Below are 19808 nucleotides of genomic sequence, written 5' to 3' on the forward strand. Positions count from 1 at the left end.
ACAGGAGCCTGCACAATATTGTCACACTTCCATGGCCCGCCTGGTCACCAGATTTATTACCAATATAACATATATGGGACCACCTGGGACACCTACAAGTTTGCATGTTCTGGACGTTCAGTTACAGTAAACAGAAATGCTGCAGGAAACTATATGGAACTTGTATGCCTCTATGTCTGCCTGCATCACAACCTGTATCCAAGCTAGAGGTGGTACAACAGGGTACTAGAGCCTCCAAGCCCGACTGTATCTCATCTTGTATCCAAGCTAGAGGCAGTACAACAGGGTACCAGGGCTTCGATGCCCGTTCGTATCACATCTTGTATCCAAGCTAGAGGCGGTACAACAGGGTACTAGAGCCTCCATGCCCACCCATATCACATCTTGTATCCAAGCTAGAGGCGGTACAACAGGGTACTAGAGCCTCCATGCCGTCCGTATCATATCTTGTATCCAAGCTAAAAGTGGTACAACTGTGTACTAGAGCCTCCATGCCCATTTGTATCACATCTTGTATCCAAGCTGGAGGTGGTACAACAGGGTACCAGGGCTTCCATACCCGCCCGTATCATATCTTGTATCCAAGCTAGAGGTGGCACAATAGGGTACCAGGGCTTCCATGCGCACCCGTATCATACCTTGTATCCAAGCTAGAGGTGGTACAACAGGGTACTAGAGCCTCCCTTCAAGTTTTCACTGGCCTCAACATGCTTAACTTATGCGTTTACAGTCCTTACTCAATGCCTGAATGCAGTCCCAAAAAGTGAAGATGTCTGGAGGAAAGTAAACATAATGTCCATGATGTAGAGGTGAGAAAGTAGTAATAGTAGTTTTCACATTTTCCATTTTAGCGTATAGGAATGTCTTAGCAGAGTGTCATCAAATCTGCTAGATGCATAATAACACTACATAAAGTATGTAGAACAACTGGTGACCTCAGCTGCTTAATGATTTTACTAGGGCCAACTGTAGGTCAGTGGTTCCAAGCAAAGCTTAGGATGTCCTTATGCAACCTGTATGTCCACAGCAGATGCACTGCAGGTCATCAATAAATTGATTTTTTTTTTCTGCTTGCAAGAGAATGCAGATTGCGTTTTTTTTTCATGCACAGCAGATCATCCGCGTGGGGAAAAAACTAAACACAATCCCACCTCCCAGCCTTTTCTCCACTTTTCTAATTGAATTTAACCTTCAAATCTGCAGTGCATCCGCAAATGTATTTGCGGATCATAAGCTCCCATAGAAATGAATGGAGAACATCCGCACGTCTTCCGCAGTAAAATGGAGCATGCTGCGATTTTTTTTTTTCTCACGTGTACCATTTGCCAAAAAAAAATATATATATATATATATATATATATATATATATATATATATAAATAATCACATCTGCAGGTATTTAATTAAGTGCGGATGCCCAAATACTTCTCTATGGGCTGATTGAACTGCAGATCACATGCGTTGGTGACATGCGCGGATTCCACAATTTAATTAGATCTGTGGACATGAGGCGGAAGTGAGCTGTCCCCATTGCTTATAAATAGTGAATCAGTTTTTTATCTGCTACATACAAAATTTCAGTCAAAAAATGATTTCTATGGGAGAATGTTATGAGCATGTTCCATGATATATGCAAAAGTCACCTGTCCAGAGTAGGGGAGGAGGTGAGCTGTGTCCACTTCCTATTTTCAGTTGTGATCTTTCATTATCTACTTCAAGCTTTCTAACAGAGGTGACGGGTTATTTTTTATTGTAATGATGCCAGTGATTATGATTAATGACTGCTGAACCTGACCCCAGTGTGTAAAGCCCCATTTACACGCAAAGATAAGTACTTAAAATTTGTTCAAAAGATAGGGAGAATGACAGTTTGAGCGATCATTTTGCATAAGCTGCTAATAGGCACTACACATGACTTATGCAATTACTTAAAGTGACCATCCAGTTTCAGACAAACCAAGATGTCTACACAGCTTCTCTAACTACACACTAGGCATTGGCAGAACATCAATAGTCTAAGACAATGCAGATCACGAGAGTGTCGCTTACTAATCAAAGCATTGTGATGACTACTGATGAACTACAAATGCCCAATGTGCATCAGGTAGGTACAGGAGCGGTGCAGCTCCCTTGGCTTGCCCGGGAGGGTAGCTTTAAAGAAACATGCTATCAGGATAGCCCATCTCTAGGTCTTATAAATTACTGTCTGATCTACATCGGATTTCTCTGACGTAGATCCGATACTTAATCCCTGGCAAAACTCCAAGGCTAAGCCTTGGAGTTCTGCCATGGATCTGCAGGCGTCAATTCTATTTTTCCATGAGACGCATTTCACAATCTATGCATAGAAAACTTTGCACCACATCACGGATTTCCATAGCATTCATTGAAATGCTAGAATTAGGGGGGATTTCAATTAGGATTTGGGGGTGGAATCCACACCGAAAATAAGCTGTATGAACATCAGAGAGCTATAGATGTCACCTTCCAAGCTCACCCCACACTCCATGCATCAGTAATGATACTAAGGCCTGAGAGCACTGTCTTAACTATAGGGGATGCGGTTGCACCTGGGCCCAGGAGCCTTAGAGGGCCCATTAGGCCTCTCTTCTCCATAAAGGGAGCCCAGTACTATGAATAAAGCATTATAGTTGGGGGCCCCATTACAGGTTTTACATTGGGGTCCAGGAGCTTCAAGTTACGCCTCTGCCTGGGAGGACCTAAACATCTACCAACTGTGTCGTCATTTTACTACTGTGATCTGAGATCTGCTCCAAGGCCACCTTCTCACATGGCGAAAATGCTGCGGAACCAGATTTGCTGATTTTGAACTTTTGGTCTGCTAGGGAATGTCGACTGAAGATTCCACAGCAAATTCCACCCCATGTGGACATACCCTAGGGCCTCTTTCACACGAGTGATCGTGATATTTCTCGCGGCAATATCACAGCTTTGTTCCCGCAATTTTGTAGCATAAGCGATGCTTTTACTTGAGAATAACCTTGCATTGCACCGCTGCAGCCCACAATAAAATAGTGGGATTTTTTTTTTATTGTGAAAGTCAATAGGAGTTTCTAATGTTTAAAATCGCAAGGTCGGGCAATGCGATAAACAAGGAGCCTCCATAGGGAAACATAGCAGATTAAAAAAAAAGATAAATATATTGCAGAAAACCAGAGCATGCAAAAATTTTTGTTTCTCGCAACATTGCATTAGTGAAAGCATTGCTAATGTGAAGGAAACCATTGAAAAAGCATGGGTTTCAGAAGCATGCATTTTGTAGTGCTGTTGCATCGCCAGAAAAAAATAAATAAATAAAAATCGAGCAATTTTTGTAGCCTGTGTGAAAGCAGCCTAAGGGCGCCCACCCACTGGCGTTTTTTTTTTCCCTGCGAAATTCGCAGCATTTTTTTTCTCCTGGGGTCTATGGGACTTGTAATGTTAAAATCGCGATCGCGCAAAATCGCAATTCGCGGTAAATTGCGATTTTGCGCGATCGCGATTTTAGCATTACAAGTCCCATAGACCCCTGCAGAAAAAAAATGCTGTGAATTTCGCAGGGAAAAAAAAACGCCAGTGGGTGGGCGCCCTAAGGATACTTTCACATGCCCAAAATTTTTTAAATCTGATATATATTTTCCATGATGAATTCGCAGTGTTTTTGCAAAACGTTGCAGATTTGTGTCCAATTTGTGCTGCGGAATTCAACCTTAAAAAAACGGTTGAATTCTGCAGCGCGATTCAGCAAGTAAAAACTAAGCCAAATCTGCACCCTTTAGGTGCAGGTTTGTTTACTGCGGAATTCTTACGGATATTCCGTTGCGGAATGCCCGCAGCGATTCCACCATGTCAGAAGGTAGCCTAACAGTTGAGCTACAGTTGTGAAAAAAAATATTTCTGCTGGGCAGCAAATAAAAAAAATGGCCTTTTGAGTGTGCTGGGATTTTTATTACTTGGGGAAATATAGCATTACAGAACAGCCATTCAGATGTAAGGCCATCCTGTAATACAAGGACAGCACAAAGTGCGCTAGAACGGAACCCGCTTACACAGTGGCTCTGCGTTCCAACTTCTATAGAGGGGGTCTCAGGCAGAGGACCTCATTCTATGACATTCATATACCCCAACTGGCCATATAAAACACAGGTGGCCTTCTTGGCGCAACCCCTTTAAAATTAAACCTGAGATAAGGAATTGTATAGCATGACTGCAGCCACACTGCTTCCGCCTTCTCTATTGAGTCAAGACAGCTTGAACTGAACAGAAGAGTGATGTCTGACAGGCTGGTTGCTAGGGAAACACTGCCCAACAACGGCAGATTTCTCACCAAAGTTATCAAGCAGTACGTCCCTAGCAACCGATCTGTCTCATATTAGTCAGTGACACTGTATGGTTACCTGGGATTTGCTCTTGGGGCTGCAAGAAATATAGCAGGAGCTCCTATAGTGCTCATACCAATTACATTCATGAAGAAATCTTAAGGTATACAACAAGTATGAACAATACAAGGATGGCTCCTGCAAAGGGTAATGACAATGCGGCACTACCTGCTAGATAAACACATTACTAAATTTAATTAAAACTACAGGGGAGACAGCAGAGCTGACATGAAGATCCTAGAAGAGATGTATTGCGCTGAAGTACATAGCAGGTAGAACAGGTTCCCACATGGATAAGTGCAGCATCAGTGACATAAATGAGGAAGTGGGTGACATCAGCTTCGCTGTTATCTACAACAAACAATATGGGAAAGTGTTCTGGAAAGTCTGGGACCTCCCAAAGCCCCAGGATGCTGAGGGTCACATGATAAGTGTCTATAAAGCTGCACAAGAGGCTCATCAAAAGGTCTTACAGTCACCAATTAATGAAGTAATAAAACCAAGTAAGATGTTTTCCATGGATCAGTTGCAGTGCAAATCCATATTAGAATGGAGAAATCAAATGATTTGAGCGAATTCCAACAATACCTGATCATCAGTGCTAAAGTAGCCCAGGCCAGGATTTTACTGCCAACCTCGTGCGGTTTTCTTGTGCAACAGGGTGCTCTCTCTTACAAGTCTAGGGAAGAGCGGATACAGCAGTGTTGGCGCGATTTTCAGAGAGGGACAGCAGGAGAGTATAAAAAAAATACCTGACCCGACTACCTGTCACCTTCCATAACTTTGATAATGGTACTGTGGGGATATGACAGGTTCTCTTTTAATCAGACCGCCATCTTCTGCATACAGCTGTTGTCTCCTCCTGTTGGTATACAGCTGAGCGCTCCAAGCGGGGTATGCTGAACACAGTTGGAGCACTGCCTTCTGCATACTCCTGCTGTGTTCACGTAGCACTCAGCTGGTATCCCGATGAGTGCTTCAAGCGGAGTATACAGAACACAGCTGGAGCACCGTCTTCTGCATACTCCTGCTGTGTTCACAAAGCGGTCAGCTGGTATACAGCTGTCCGCTCCGAGCAGGGTATGCATAACGCAGCTAGAGCACTGTCTTCTGCATACTTCTGTGTTCTCCGAGCAGGATACCAGCTTAAACAATAGTATCAGCAGTTTCGCGCTGAGAACTCAGTGCGCGGTCATGATAAGACTAATCGTTGTCTTTCAGCTTGGTGAAAGACAACGATGAGCGAATCGTTAACGAAAACTGCACGATGGCTGCACGTTTAGATCCAACGATTCTCGCTCAAAAGACGGCTTTGAATGAATTTTGAGCGAGAATCGTTGGGTCTAAATGGGTCTTAAGCCAATCAAGAAGCAGATCTGCAACTACAGTATTACAAATCTGTGCTAAAACGTGTGGATTTTTGCCACAGTTTTCATTAAAATATACAGATACAGATTTTATCTGTGTACACATGCTGTAGCTTTAGTGAAAGAAGCTCAGTCCTTGTTGGTTCCATTCAGTTTGCTATTGGGAGGCTAGAAGCTGCGCTAGACTCCCCTCTCCAGAAGAACTGCATTGCAAGGAAGCTAGAGGATGAAGAATTGGCCCAACCATCAACAGAACTGCAAACACCAAGCCATTCTGTTCTGGGTGGTAAAACCAAGCACCAGAATAGGGGGCCAGGTGAGAGGTCTCCTTTGCTATGGGGCTCACTTTGGTCTACGTACATGGATGAAACAGAAGCACCAGCTTGGAACCAGTTCATACATATATCAAATATGAGACAAGTGCTTAAAATACAGTTCTCTAATACATCCCTGTATTGCAATCATTCCACATAGAAGTGGAAAGGATTCCTATAATAAACCTACATCAAAACCTTTGCCAGCAGGTGCTGTTAGGGCATAGTCACACTTGTAGAAAGAGTCTGCACCTAAATCCACATGCAAATTTTCATGCAGATTTCAATCATTGCATTGCAACTAATAAGATGCACAGTGAAAATCCGATGCATGTTTATTTTCCACATTGTTTTTTTCTGCAGCAAGGGAATGTGGTTTGTTAAAGGAGATGTCCCGCGGCAGCAAGTGGGTCTATACACTTCTGTATGGCCATAATAATGCACTTTGTAATATACATTGTGCATTAATTATGAGCCATACAGAAGTTATAAAAAGTTTTATACTTACCTGCTCCGTTGCTGGCGTCCTCGTTCCCATGGAGCCGACTAATTTTTGGCCTCCGATGGCCAAATTAGCCGCGCTTGCGCAGTCCGGGTCTTCTGCTTTCTTCTATGGAGCCTTTCGTGCAGGATGCCGGCTCCGTGTAGCTCCGCCCCGTCACGTGCCGATTCCAGCCAATCAGGAGGCTGGAATCGGCAGTGGACCGCACAGAAGAGCTGCGGTCCACGAAGATAGAGGATCCCGGCGGCCATCTTCAGCGGTAAGTATTGAAGTCACCGGACCGCCGGGATTCAGGTAAGCGCTGTGCGGGTGGTTTTTTTAACCCCTGCATCGGGGTTGTCTCGCGCCGAACGGGGGGGGGGTTTAAAAAAAAAAAAACCCGTTTCGGCGCGGGACATCTCCTTTAAAATCTCATTTACTTATATTGTACTGTATGTTGTTGTGGAATTTCAATGTGCATTCCTGGGACGAAATTATGCACCAATTCCGTTGTGTGTGAATTTACCTCAGGCCACTTTCAGCGTATTTTTATTCCGCATTTGGTTTGTGTTTCTCAGACCATAAGGGCTCCTGCACACTTGCGTATTTTCACGTGATATCGCTGCATTTTTTTTTTCCACACGATTGTCAATGGGGCTTTCTAATGTTAAAAAATAAAAACGCATTGCACCTAAATTGCAAAGCACAAACTTGTGATGCGTTTTTAACATTAGAAAGTCCCATCAACAATAGCGTGAAAAAAACGCAGCGATATCGCAGCGTTAAAAAAACGCAAGTGGGTGTGAGCCCTAAGGCCAATGCCCACGGATGGCTTTCCGCAGCGTAAAACGCGGCGATAATCCGCAGCGTTTCGCCACAGCTATTAGGTTCTATTGAACCTAATAGCTCAATGTACACGCTGTGGAATTACGCGGTATGTCCTATTTGCCAAGGGTATACGGGCAGACGGCTTCCATTGTAGTCAATGGAAGCCGCCCATCACACTAGACTTCTGTTGTAGCACAGCAGAAGTATAGCGTGAATACGCGCTGCGCCCACCGCGTCATATGACGCGGCCGGCGGGTCATGTGACACCGCCGATGCGTCATGCACTGTACTGCGCATGCGCGCCGAAGCATCATGCGGGACTTCGCGCAGCGGATCCGGAGGCAAGTATGGGGTCTTTGGGGGGGGGGGGGGGCGCCGTGACAGACTCTGCTTGCGGAGCCCGTCAGGTTTGTGTGCCTAAGGCCCAATACAGAGCTAATAAAAATCTATATATCTATGACATGGGTGTATTGTTTACAGTCATGTTTTAAAAACGCAGCATGACCTACTTTTATCCATTTTTGCCTCTATATTTCCATTCATCGGTATTATTTTCTGTTCGGCAAATACTAATCCACAGAAAATAAAATTGAATGACATCAAATACAGATCAAACAATTTTGAAATACTGATATATGGTTGCCACCTGTTCGTAACACAGATCCGTATTATAGATACATTATCGTATGACCATGGCAGTGTAGCACTGCAGGCTTACTTTCCTACTTGTAATGGGAGCAATTTTGATACCGGAGAAATACTCAGCATGCAATGTCATAATATAAGGTGGCTGCATAATAAGGTTCCACTTTAGGGTACCGTAAAAATTACCTACTTTGCCAAACATGCTACAACCTCCCACTCCACAGTAAATATTATGCTTGTTTCAAGCAATGACCCAGAATTCTGAAGGTGTTATAATCTGGCATTAACGCTGAATTAAAGGAATTTTTGTGTATGAAAAGATTATATCGGCATATACTAGTGTAAAGAAAAGAACCAGTATGCCCCTCTGCAACTCCATTGGTCATCCAATGGTCATTGTTTATAACCGGCCAGCAATGGCGTTTCGTACTGCCGGTGACTACTGCAGCCAATCAGTGATCCCAGAGGTTACAAGCCATACGGACCTGTGACCACTGGCTTTAGCTGCCACATTTTGTTTGCATGTAAAATATTTGCAGCTTTTATTCTTTAAACTGCATAATCCCTTTAAATAATGGTTGGTCACTACTGAGTTAACAGTGTCACACAGCCTCTATCAATTGCATAAATCAAAAGGAGGAAATGCATTCACTAACCAAACACAAAAGGTGTTTTTTATACTATATAGCTAACAAACCAAACTCTGCTCTTTAATCTAATATATATGAGTGAGAGTGAGATGGATTTGTTGTTAGAACAATCAGTATCACAATGTGCTATATAGTTCCATTGGACTGCATGTAAAATTACTAAGCTATTATTATAAATAGTACATAATGAAAATATTTTAAGTGACAAATTCAACTCTGCTACATCTACATAGGAGTTATTAGGCCACTTTCACACTTGTGTATTTTGGTCATTATTGTGCATCAGTATTTGTAATCTAAAACCAGCAGTGGGTCCAAAACACAGAAGAGCCAATGTTTCCATTATACTTTTTTTGCAGGTTCCAATTCTTATTTTGGCTTTTAAATACTGATGCAAAATACTGACCAGAGTACAACCCTGTGGAAGCAAATCAGGTGAAGCAGTGTTGTGCTCCACCCTTAATTTAGGACCAACATCAAACCTATTGCACAAGTGTTCCAACGCCAAAGAGTTAAATGACAAGTTAAACTCCATTACATCTCTATAAATAGGATACAAGCCTGTACTGCGTGTCCATAAGCTTGCCCATTACAGACATCTGTCAATATACAAGTCACCATAGGGCTCATTTATTGAGTATGTGACATGTAGCACTGCTGCCAGCAGCAACGATCCTCCGGAGTGTAACCATCCTAATATAGCAACCTGTCAAATAATTGCCTCTCAGTGAAATGACACTACCTCCAAGCAGAGCTGTGGATCCAGATTAACCATCTATCCTCTCCCCAGCTGTAATGGAACTACAAGTGTCATTCTACCCAGAACAAAACCCTAGCAGGGTGTGCTGAGACTTGTAATCCCCTGACAGTTTACATCTCAGCGATCTTCATCTGTCACATTCTATAAAACACAACGTTCCATCCGGAAAAGGAAACATTGTAACAACCCAAAAGCAATGCCACCACTGGAATCAATCAATTACCTTTCGATTTTCGTTGCCCCCAGATATTTTGGGCTCCCCGCTCAAGGATGAAGATCGTGGCTGCTGTCCTACATTGTCCTGTTGGGGTGACATAGCTTCCATTAAGAGATTTCCAAATAATCCCACAATTGGTTACTCATGTCCAGTGGCGGGAGCTTGGTGATAGAGCAGCTTCATTGACACTGCTAAGCAGTGAGCTCTGGAAATGATAGTGTTAAAAAATGCTAGGTCTTACGGCCTCATTAATAAGTCCTTTTAACTCTTTCCTTTCCAGATTGCACAGCTTAGAGGTGAGAGCACGGGCTGGCGGAGCAGAGGGCACATAGGCATTGCTGGCTCATCTGAGCTGCTGCTGGAGCAGGCTCACATTCTAGTACTGCATGAGCCGCCCCTCTCCTCCCCTCCTGACGCAGGACTCCAAGCCTGTGTGCTCCACTAATCCATCCCTGACAGCAGTGCTAGATGTCACTCTGGCTCCCAGGCATTTACACTTCATTTTATAGCACAATTACCCAGAACTTCATATGCAGTTAAACAAATGACATTGTCATGGATCATCTGTGCAGCCGGCTGCGTTAATGTCTCTTTGTATCCAAGTCCTGCATGTGGCCTGATGGATGCTGTTATGTGGCTAATCGATTCCTTCCAACCCTCTCACTTATCTAGTGCTAGAAAGCCAATAGTAATGAAAACTGGGAAATTCTTGGCTGCTCTGGGTAATATTGTCTTCTTAGTCCTATGTGTTCATTGACTGGGGCTTTAAAGAGGATCTATTCTCTCTCCTGACACTTCTGTTTTAGTAAATACTTCCCCATAAAATAACAATTCTGGAGTATCTTTTGTTAGAACTGTGCCATTACTTTGTTACTCCTCCTGTATATGTATTACTATAGTCAGTGTATTGATACTTGGGGTTACTATTCTCCTTGTCAGAGGGGCATGTTCACAGACACTGACATCAACCAATTAGTGTTGATCGCCTCAGACTATGTGAGCACCTTATTGAGAAGAATTATAATACACAATTGTCATTTTAGGCCTCTTTCACACGAGTGTTGCGTTTTTATGCGAAACGCATTGTGTGAAAAAGAAACACTGCATTGCTGGGATCTAATTTTAAAAAATTAGCGTTTTTTCGTCCATTCAGATGGCTGCATCGCGTGAAAAGGATGCTGCAGCAGCGCTGGGCAGAATGGCTCTATTCAGCTTAAATAGCTAAATAGAGCCAGCTGTGTTCTTCAACGAGTGCCGGACGCAGGTAAACTCCCTCTCCCTCCCTTTTTTCCCCCAGCTCTCATAGCCATCAATGGGAGCTCCCTGCAATTTCCAGCAAGATAGGTCATGTTCTATCTTTTGACACTGTAAGGAAAAATCGCGGCTGAAAATCGCCGTCAATTTAGAAATTTTTAGTTGCGAATTTTTTTTCGTGGCTAAAAAATGCCCATGTAAATGAATGCATTGGAATCCAATGCTTTAGTGCTTATTCACACTGGCGTATATCTGACAGGCTTTCACGCTCCGGCCGATATATGCTGTCCCTCTGATGCATTGTTTTACAATGCATCAGTGCATAGGGGTGTATCTCCGCAGCATACGTCAGCAGAGGCAGCTGCATTGACTCCTATGGGAGCCAATGACAGCTACAGGAGAAGGGAGGTGGGAGGGAGTTTAGCAGCGTGCCAATTCCCTTTCTCTTCTCCTCTCCGCCCCTTCCTGCTGTTTGCAATGGGAGGGGTGGAGGTAAACCCGGCCCCTCCCATTGCAAACAGCGGCAAGGGGTGAAGAGGGGCGGGAGATCAGCACACTAGCTCCCGCCCTGTCCCACCTCCTTCTCTTGCAGCGAGAGACGCCGAGGGGGAGGGAAGGGGAAGACAGCTAAGCTGTCTCCCCCACCCGATTGGGACTGAGATTCTCCTCAGTATACAAATCATTTCCCTTGGCTTTATGGTTTCCAAGAAAAGAACTATCTCATGTATCGTGGATTTCTGCAGTTTTTCATGCTTACAATTTGAATATTGAAGTTGCAACCCCTTTACTTTTCCTATTTATGACCTAAATAATGGTCGTGCCAAATTTCACGTTTGTGCGGTACAGATGTGTGTTATTAGTTACATTACATAGTGGGTCACTTACTTTTGCACTTAGAATTGAATAATCAAGTTGTGACCTCTTTACTTTTCCTATTTAGGACTAAAGAATGGCTGTGCCAAATTTCATTTTTGTATGACACCGGAGAGTTAGAGAATTAGTGGCAAAGTCAGTCAGTCAGTAGGTCAGTGAGGTTTTCGCCACATATATATATATATATATATATATATATATATATATATATATACATATATTATCCTAGGAACTGGCGTAAATTATAGCTAAAAACTAATTTAAGATCTTACGTACGTACGACCTTCAGATGCAACAAACATATTAAGATAAAACGTATATAATACATTTGCATGTTCACACAGTGGAATCTGAGCTGATTCCATGGCAAATCTGCATCTCCTTTATCTCAGTGGGAATCTGCGCTGTAGTCTAAATGGCACAGATTTTTTCCGCAAGCAGATTTTAAATCTGCCTGCAAAAAAAGAAAAGAAGTGACATGTCTTGATGCTCCATTTCCGCACAAGTTATTTCGGTGGTAGATCTTCCCATTGAAAAGGGCTAAATTTACGTGTAGCTTTGCAATCAAACATTTGCATACTGGCCTTGGCAGAAATCTGCAGCTCAGCTGTGGATTTATACCGCAATATTTAAAGGTGAAATCCACTACTTTTGGCCGCAGACTTGGTTCCGCACGTGGAATTTGCCCTATCAATGGCCAAAATCCACATTGCAATTCTGCACATGAATTTTGACCATTGATTGGGCAAATTACGCACGTTGATCTGCACCAAAAAAGCTGGTAAAAAGCAGAGCATTTTGAGTGGTTTTTGAGGCGGAATTCAGGAGTGTGAACATATTCTTGTGCATAAGAAGTCAATCTCCGGGGCAGATGTAGCCTAAGGGCTCGGTCAGGTGAGTGGAGATTCGCGTGAAACAAAAACGCACCGCATGTGCGAGCAAAAATCCACACCTACCAAAGATAGAAAATATGGGTGGCAATGCAAGTGGTCATGTGGATTTTTTTCCACGCGCGGTGCGTTTTTTTTCCGTGCAGGAAAACACGCAGATCTCCGCTCGCCTGACCGAGCCCTCATAGTGAAAGCTCTAAACAGTCACATGACAGGCCAGTCGTATATTTATCAGCATTTGATTTTCAAATTGCAGGACATTTAAGGCACTTTCACACAGACCTGAATTTGGGCACAAAACCCATAGTAACACACAGCTAAATATGGATTCACCCCCTTCATATGTATTCTCTTTCTTCATATGTATTCATCCCCTTCATATGTATTCATCCCCTTTATATGCATTATCTTCTTCATATGTATTCAGCCCCTTTATATGTATTCTCTCCCTTCATATGTGTTCACCCCCTTTGCTATGACACCCCTCAATAAGGTCCTGCTCAACCTTATTCATAATTAGTTGAATAAAGTCCCCATGTATGCAATCAAAGTACCACATGATCTGTCGCATGATGTCAGCATAAATACACCTGTTCCGAAGGGCCCGTGAGCCTGGAAGAAGAAGCCCAAGGGCTCTCCAAACAGATTAGAGACAAAAACATAAATCAGGATTGAGTTATATAAAAATATTCCACACTTTAAACATCCCAAGGAGCCTCATTACATACATTAATACAAATTGGGAAAATATGGTGCAACTAAGGGGGTGAATACTTTTGCAAAGCACTGGAGGATTCGGGTACACGTTCTGCATTTTTTGCTAAGCGCCGATCTCTGATAATGATGAAAGGGCACTTTAGATGTGGAGATTTCTTAGGTTCCGTGACTGTATGTATGAGAGGAGAGGTAAATCTAGGAATATTTCTTTAAGTCTTTTGTGTTTGTGAAATATAAGTTAAAGATCAGTAGCAATATTCCTCAAGATACTCATGTTGGGGTTATAGGGACACCCTGCTGATGTTCTCCTTCTGTTTGTAATCCAAGAGGCAGCTCCTTGACGTTTTTGTGGCTCTATGGATCTGCTCATGTATAACCAGTGGATGGTATCCCTGTTGTAGGAATGTGTTCCTCAGTGAAAGCAGGTGTTGTGTTCTCTCTTCACTGGCTTAACAAATCCCAATGTATCACAGATGTGTTGTGGATGAAAGCTGATCCTAAAAGACCTGTAGGTTTTTGGTAGATTGATGTTTGCATGCTATTGTTTTTGATGTACCATATCTGGTCATGTCAAGGAAATGTACAGTATGTGCATAAGTTTTAGGCAGGTGTGGAAAAATGCTGCAAAGTAAGAATGCTTTCAGAAATAGAAGTGTTAATAGTTTATTGCTGTGTTAAATAATAAAATAAGTGCACAAAAAAAACCTGCGTATTCTCTGTGCATTTACGCACAAAATCAATGCTTTTCTTTCTTATGCACATAAATGTTGCGAATTCACACAAGTCAAAGGACTGCCGACAGGCAGAAGAACCAAAATATGCATACGCCCACTTGAGTGCATTCCTAAATGCGTATTTACTGCATATTACACGTGTAAAAAAATATGCAGACAACATATGCCTATGTGAACCCTAATTTTGGACACCATATAAGTTTTCCTATTGAGCTGATCATCTGGATGCGGATAACCTATAACCTACCGATACTCCATTCCTCCCTTAACCAACTGTCCTTGGCTAATAGTGATGATGATACATCATGTCTGATTAAGGTTATATCCACACATGGTGGGTTTTCTATAGATTTCCTACAGCCAAAAGATCTGCAGCAAATGCACCCAAAAATCTGCACTATTTGGTGTAGATTTTGGCATGGATTTTTGTGGCATCGCACTAGCTAAATAGGATGCCAGGGAGTGCAGATTGAATGATGAGGGTAGCAAACTCCTAAGCCTGGGGTGGACCAGGAGTTGGGTTGGTCTATTATAGGGTTGATGGCTTTGCAGCCTAATAAGAGCCTTACCCTGGCTACGCTCCTCTTCTTCTTACTTCAAGCCAAGGAACAATGTGGAGGAGACGAGAAGAGCCCCTGTGTGGCAGATGACTTACTCCATGAGATGGCCCAGTAGGTGACAGTTGAAGGGATGGCATGGATACAGAACTTCTTCAGATCTCTGGTCAACAGCAGTCTGGGGTGCTCAGGGAGGAAGAGACAGTAGCACCACGAGGTAGGCCGCAGAGACGGTCCACCTACCCTGTAGACTCAGCCCCACTCCTAAAGAGTGGCCTGGTCATGGCAGCAGGCCTGCAATGCGGCCTGACACTAGGCCACGGGCTGCCAGTGTGAAATTGCCTTATCCTTCCGTGTTAATTGCAATAGTGGTGCCTATCCCTCCTCCATTGCAGCCTATTATTAACCACAGAGGGGATTCCCGGTGTGCTGAGTGTGAGCCTACATCTTGCATTCATTCCCCACTACCATTAGGCGCACCTCTTCAACCAGGAATCTTGCAAGGGCAGCAGAGGTGAGTGGTGATGATATGCCCCACCTCCCAGAGCCCATGTGTAAGGAGCAGCTTGGATAGTCTAGCCAGGAGACCTCTTCTACCCTTTCCCAGGGGACCTTTACCCTACCAGTGTGCATAAAAATTTTCTGCATAACTAGGAGGACTGCATGGCGTCCAGTACACTGGGGTGGTTACCTGGGTCACGGGTAGCACTACGATTAAGAATTTCGCCATCAGCTGGCTTCTGTGTCTGATCTTGGTTGGGCCAATAAGGCAACTAATGTATGGTCACTGCTTATGTTCACCCACAAGCAGGCTCGGTCCTTTCTCGCGGGATGCCACAGTCATGGGGGAAGGGCATGCTCCCAAAGCTGTGGTCCAGCAGCCAAATGGGTCCTGCTGGCTGTTCAATGATGGCCATTACCAATTCCTTGCAAAATACAAGTTCTGGCACGAGTGCTCCATCTTTTTTAACTTTCACTCAGCAGTCTATTGTTTCTGTAAATCCAAGCAACCCCTAGAGTATGTAAGGCTGAAAAAAAGACATATGTCCATCCAGTTCAATCTATTACCCCCAATGTTGATCCAGAGGAAAGCGAAAAAAAAATCCAATGAGGTGGAAGCCAATTTTCCCCATTTGAGGAAAAAACATTACTTCCTGGCTCCAATCTGGGGCAGCAAAGGGTTTTAAGTGAAATATTTTACATCCAGCATGATCCTTCATCTGTTTTGTTACGACAGATGACCCAAAATTGGTGAATGAAAATTTGGCAGTAGCCCGGTCAAATCTCACAAAGGAGGTTGAATTGGGTAGGATATCCGGCCCGCTTTTGGAGCCCCTTACCTAATTTGAGGTTATCCCTCTTGACCTGTTCCCTAAAGAAGAATAAGGCAAATTTAAGTTGATTCATCACCTATCTTTCCATTTCGGTCATTGACGGCATATCCAAGCAAGCCGCCGCCATATCCTATGCTTCTTTCGATGTGGCAGTAGAATTCGTATGGTGACCAGGCCCTTGTGCATTATTGTGAAATCCATTATTGAGTCAGCCCCTCATTTACCTCCAGTGCATTCTAACTGCTTTCACCTTTTTGGGTGTCAGTTGGATTATATGTTTTATTTTGACATGTGTTTACCCATGAGATGCTCTATTTCCTATTATTAGTTTGTGGTTTTCACATCACTGGCGAGCCTTAGGGGGCCCATAAGGCCTCTCTTATCCATATAGGGCGCCCAGTACTATGAATAAAGCATTATAGTTGGGGCCCTGTTACAGATTTTGCATTGGAGTCCAGGAGCTTCAAGTTACGCCTCTGCGTTAAGGGATTAAAAGAAATTGGGGTCCCCAAGAGCCTTTATCTATGCCCCTGTTTCACATCTTTTCTGTAGTGGGTGGTTCATATGGAATCGGGCAACCTATTGGTTATACACTACTTAGATGACTTTTTTGTTTGTCAATCCTTGTGACAATAGGACGTGTGCTTTGCTGTTGCAGTTTTTCATGGTATTTATGTCCAGGTTTGGGGTCCCTATTGCGGAGGAGAAGACTGAAGAACCAGCAACAAAACTCGTTTTTTTAGGTATCAAGATCAATACTTTGGAAATGGTTTTTTACCTGCCTTCAGAGAAACTCAAAACATTGTTTACACATGTTGAAATGGTTGCGGTTTCTAAAAAAATTACTCTAAGGCCTCATTCACACGGGCGCCAAAGTCGCACAATTTTGTAGCATTGCTACAATGCTACAAATCGCATGTATGAGAAGCCCATGCTTTCCTATGGGTTACTTCACACATGCAATGTTTTGTAGCATGCGACAACCCGACACAAAAACCTCACAGGTCCGGCTATATGCACAGGACTCGTGAGGTTTTGTAACCCATGTTTCCCTATGGAGCCTTCTTCTGTGTTGCATCGCATCGCACGAAAATGCGGTCTTCGTGCGGTGCGATGCAACTTTGACAGTAGGAAATCCTACTGTCAAAGCCTATGCTAAGCTCTAACTGCAGGGAAAAATAAAAAAATATACATACATCACCTTAGACACGCTGTCAGCCCGGCCACAGCTTCTCCCCAGGTTCCGGCACTGATCTCCTTCTTCTGTTCTGGCCGGGGATTGAAAAAGCTCAACCTTCTGGAAGAGCTGGCTGTGATTGGCTGACGCTTAGCCAATCACAGCCAGCACTCGATGAATGGCTGTGATTAGTTCAATCTGCAGCAAATCTAATCTACAATCAAAACATCCTTGCTAATCACTACAGAGATACAATCTTGCATATTTCTTTACTCAGTGTTATGAACAAACTCAAACTCAAAGATACCATAAGCAGCAATCACTATGCCATATATACTATGCCATATATACAGAACCAGGAAGTTAGTAGTCTGCAAGTAAAATTGCAGGTCTCAAAAATCTGCAGACAGCAATGGTACATGGGAGATATAACTTCATGACAACTGAGGGGCCACAGGTTGCAGGAGGTTGAAAAAATATATAAGGACTAGAGATGAGCGAACGTGCTCGGCCACGTCCCTTTTTCGCCCAAATACCGCGATTTTCAAGTACTTCCGTACTCGGGCGAAAAAATTCGGGGGTCGCCGTGGCGGCGCGGGGGGTTGCAGCGGGGAGTGGGGGGGAGAGGGAGAGAGAGAGGGCTCTCCCCTGTTCCCCGCTGCTACCCCCCGCGCCGCCACGCCTCTCCCCGCCCCCCGGTGCACCCGAGTACTTTTCACCCAAGTAGTGAAGTACTCGAAAATCGCAGTGCTCGATTGCGAAATCGCTCTTACCGAGTACGTTCGCTCATCTCTAATAAGGACAGATTTACTATTCAAAATAAAGCTTTGCGTCAGAAAACTGTCTTGCGTGCTTTACGCCACATTTAATATGTATTTTTAGACACTTTCAGATACTTTTTCCAATTCTTCTAAAAAAGAGGTAGTGGCTTTGTGAAACTGCTGCAAAATTTTGGCACAATTTTTGATGTAAGCTCAGCTATTAGCTTGTATAAACTTAGGCTAGATAGTCGCTGTGATGAATTTGGTGCATTATTAGACTGTCTGTAAGCAATCATTGATGCCCAGAGTCTAGAGATGAGCGAACCTACTCGGCCACGCCCCTTTTTCGCCCGAGTACCACGATTTTCGAGTACTTCCGTACTCGGGTAAAAAGATTCGGGGGACGCCGTGGGTGAGTGGGGGGTTGCAGCGGGGAGTGGGGGGGGAGAGAGAGAGGGGGCTCCCCCCCTGTTTCCCGCTGCTACCCCCTGCTCCGCCACGCCTTCCCCCGCCCCCCCGGCGCCCCCCGAATCTTTTCACCCGAGTACGGAAGTACTCGAAAATCGCGGAGGTCGATCGAGTAATTACTCAAAACGAGTATATTCGCTCATCTCTACCAGAGTCGTTTGTGGACTAGAACTTGGAAAAAAAGTAAAACCTGATAAGGGAAAAAACTGAGCAATTACAGACGTTCTTTAAACAGGTTTTAGGGTTTGGATGGCCAATTTTTTATTGTCACTCACAAGTGGATTGCAAGATAAACTGCAGATGTTCTTACTTCTAACAAGTGTCCATCCTGCGGTTTCCTGGTCCCAAGAGCTTCTGTATGAAGGCAGTAGCTCACAGCTTCACCTAATTGTAAATGATCCTTAGAAACATAGTACAGGTACAGTATTTTTGATAGTTCGGGATTACATTACAAGAAAATAAAGTGTGTTATTGTACAGAAATTCAATTAAATAACACAGTCGATAGAAGAAATCCCAGAGGATGTATGAATCAGAAAAGTAAAACATGAAGTGCTCATTCTTCAGAAAACAGAACTCTATAAACCCAATGGTTATTGTTTTAGTGGTGATGGCTTCCGCCATCCAAAAATAGAGAAGAGCAACTTGGATATGTGGAATTCCTCGACAGTTTCCTAAGCGCAATACATTGTTTCCAAGTTATGGAAATATTCTTCCACCACTTAAGAAGGATGTATCGTAATAATGACAACAGTGACAGTTGTAAACATCAATAATTCGGTCCTTCACATGTTATATACTGTACCACAACTAAAATCATGACTTAAACATGCCGGGAATTGAACCCTGATCTTCTGTATTGCAGCTTGCAGCATAGACTACCCAAAGTACTCATGCATTAAGTTTAGCCTAGACGTGTCAGATGGGTCCACATGTTTTGATAAAAATGTGTACTAAGTACCTTGCAGTTTTGTGCAGTTAGTATAAACAATAGTTGTGCAGATTTTAAATGTGTATGAGTGCTCAAGTATGTGTTCCTGTTACTGCAATTGCTGCAGTCATGGTTTATTGTGCATCTTCACATTTAATTTGTTGGAAGCGCTGTGCATTTTTGTAGGAGTGACTGACCTTACCTATCTCAATCACTCCATTTACCCATCTGTCCAAGGTAATTCATTGAGAGTATATAGCCAGATATCTAGCTTTGCCAGTCATTTTGAGGCTTTTTGCTGAAAGTGTGATGTCTATAGAGCTAGCAACCCATCCAATAAGGTTTGCCTGGACATGGTGGATGAACTCATGTTTTGGTCAAAATGTGCAGATATTTAATGTGTATGAGTAGTGTTGATTGAACTGGACCAGTAGAACCTTTGGTCAAACTCAGCTAAAGGTTCGGTTCAGCG

At 43.5% G+C, this 19808-nt stretch overlaps 1 protein-coding gene across 1 annotated transcript in view; it reads right to left on the bottom strand.

Annotated features, from left to right (window-relative positions):
• The window catches only part of ARHGAP20 (Rho GTPase activating protein 20), a 127205-nt gene extending 117230 nt beyond the window's left edge, over positions 1–9975 (bottom strand). The window contains exon 1 of the mRNA XM_066582139.1: positions 9648–9975. Coding sequence (XP_066438236.1) covers positions 9648–9749 — 102 coding nt within the window. The 5' untranslated portion in view covers positions 9750–9975. The remainder of the gene's footprint in view (positions 1–9647) is intronic.
• Between the last annotated feature and the right edge of the window lie 9833 nt (positions 9976–19808).

This window comes from Eleutherodactylus coqui, chromosome 1 (assembly GCF_035609145.1).
Source record: "Eleutherodactylus coqui strain aEleCoq1 chromosome 1, aEleCoq1.hap1, whole genome shotgun sequence".
In the NCBI taxonomy this organism is placed as follows: domain Eukaryota; kingdom Metazoa; phylum Chordata; class Amphibia; order Anura; family Eleutherodactylidae; genus Eleutherodactylus; species Eleutherodactylus coqui.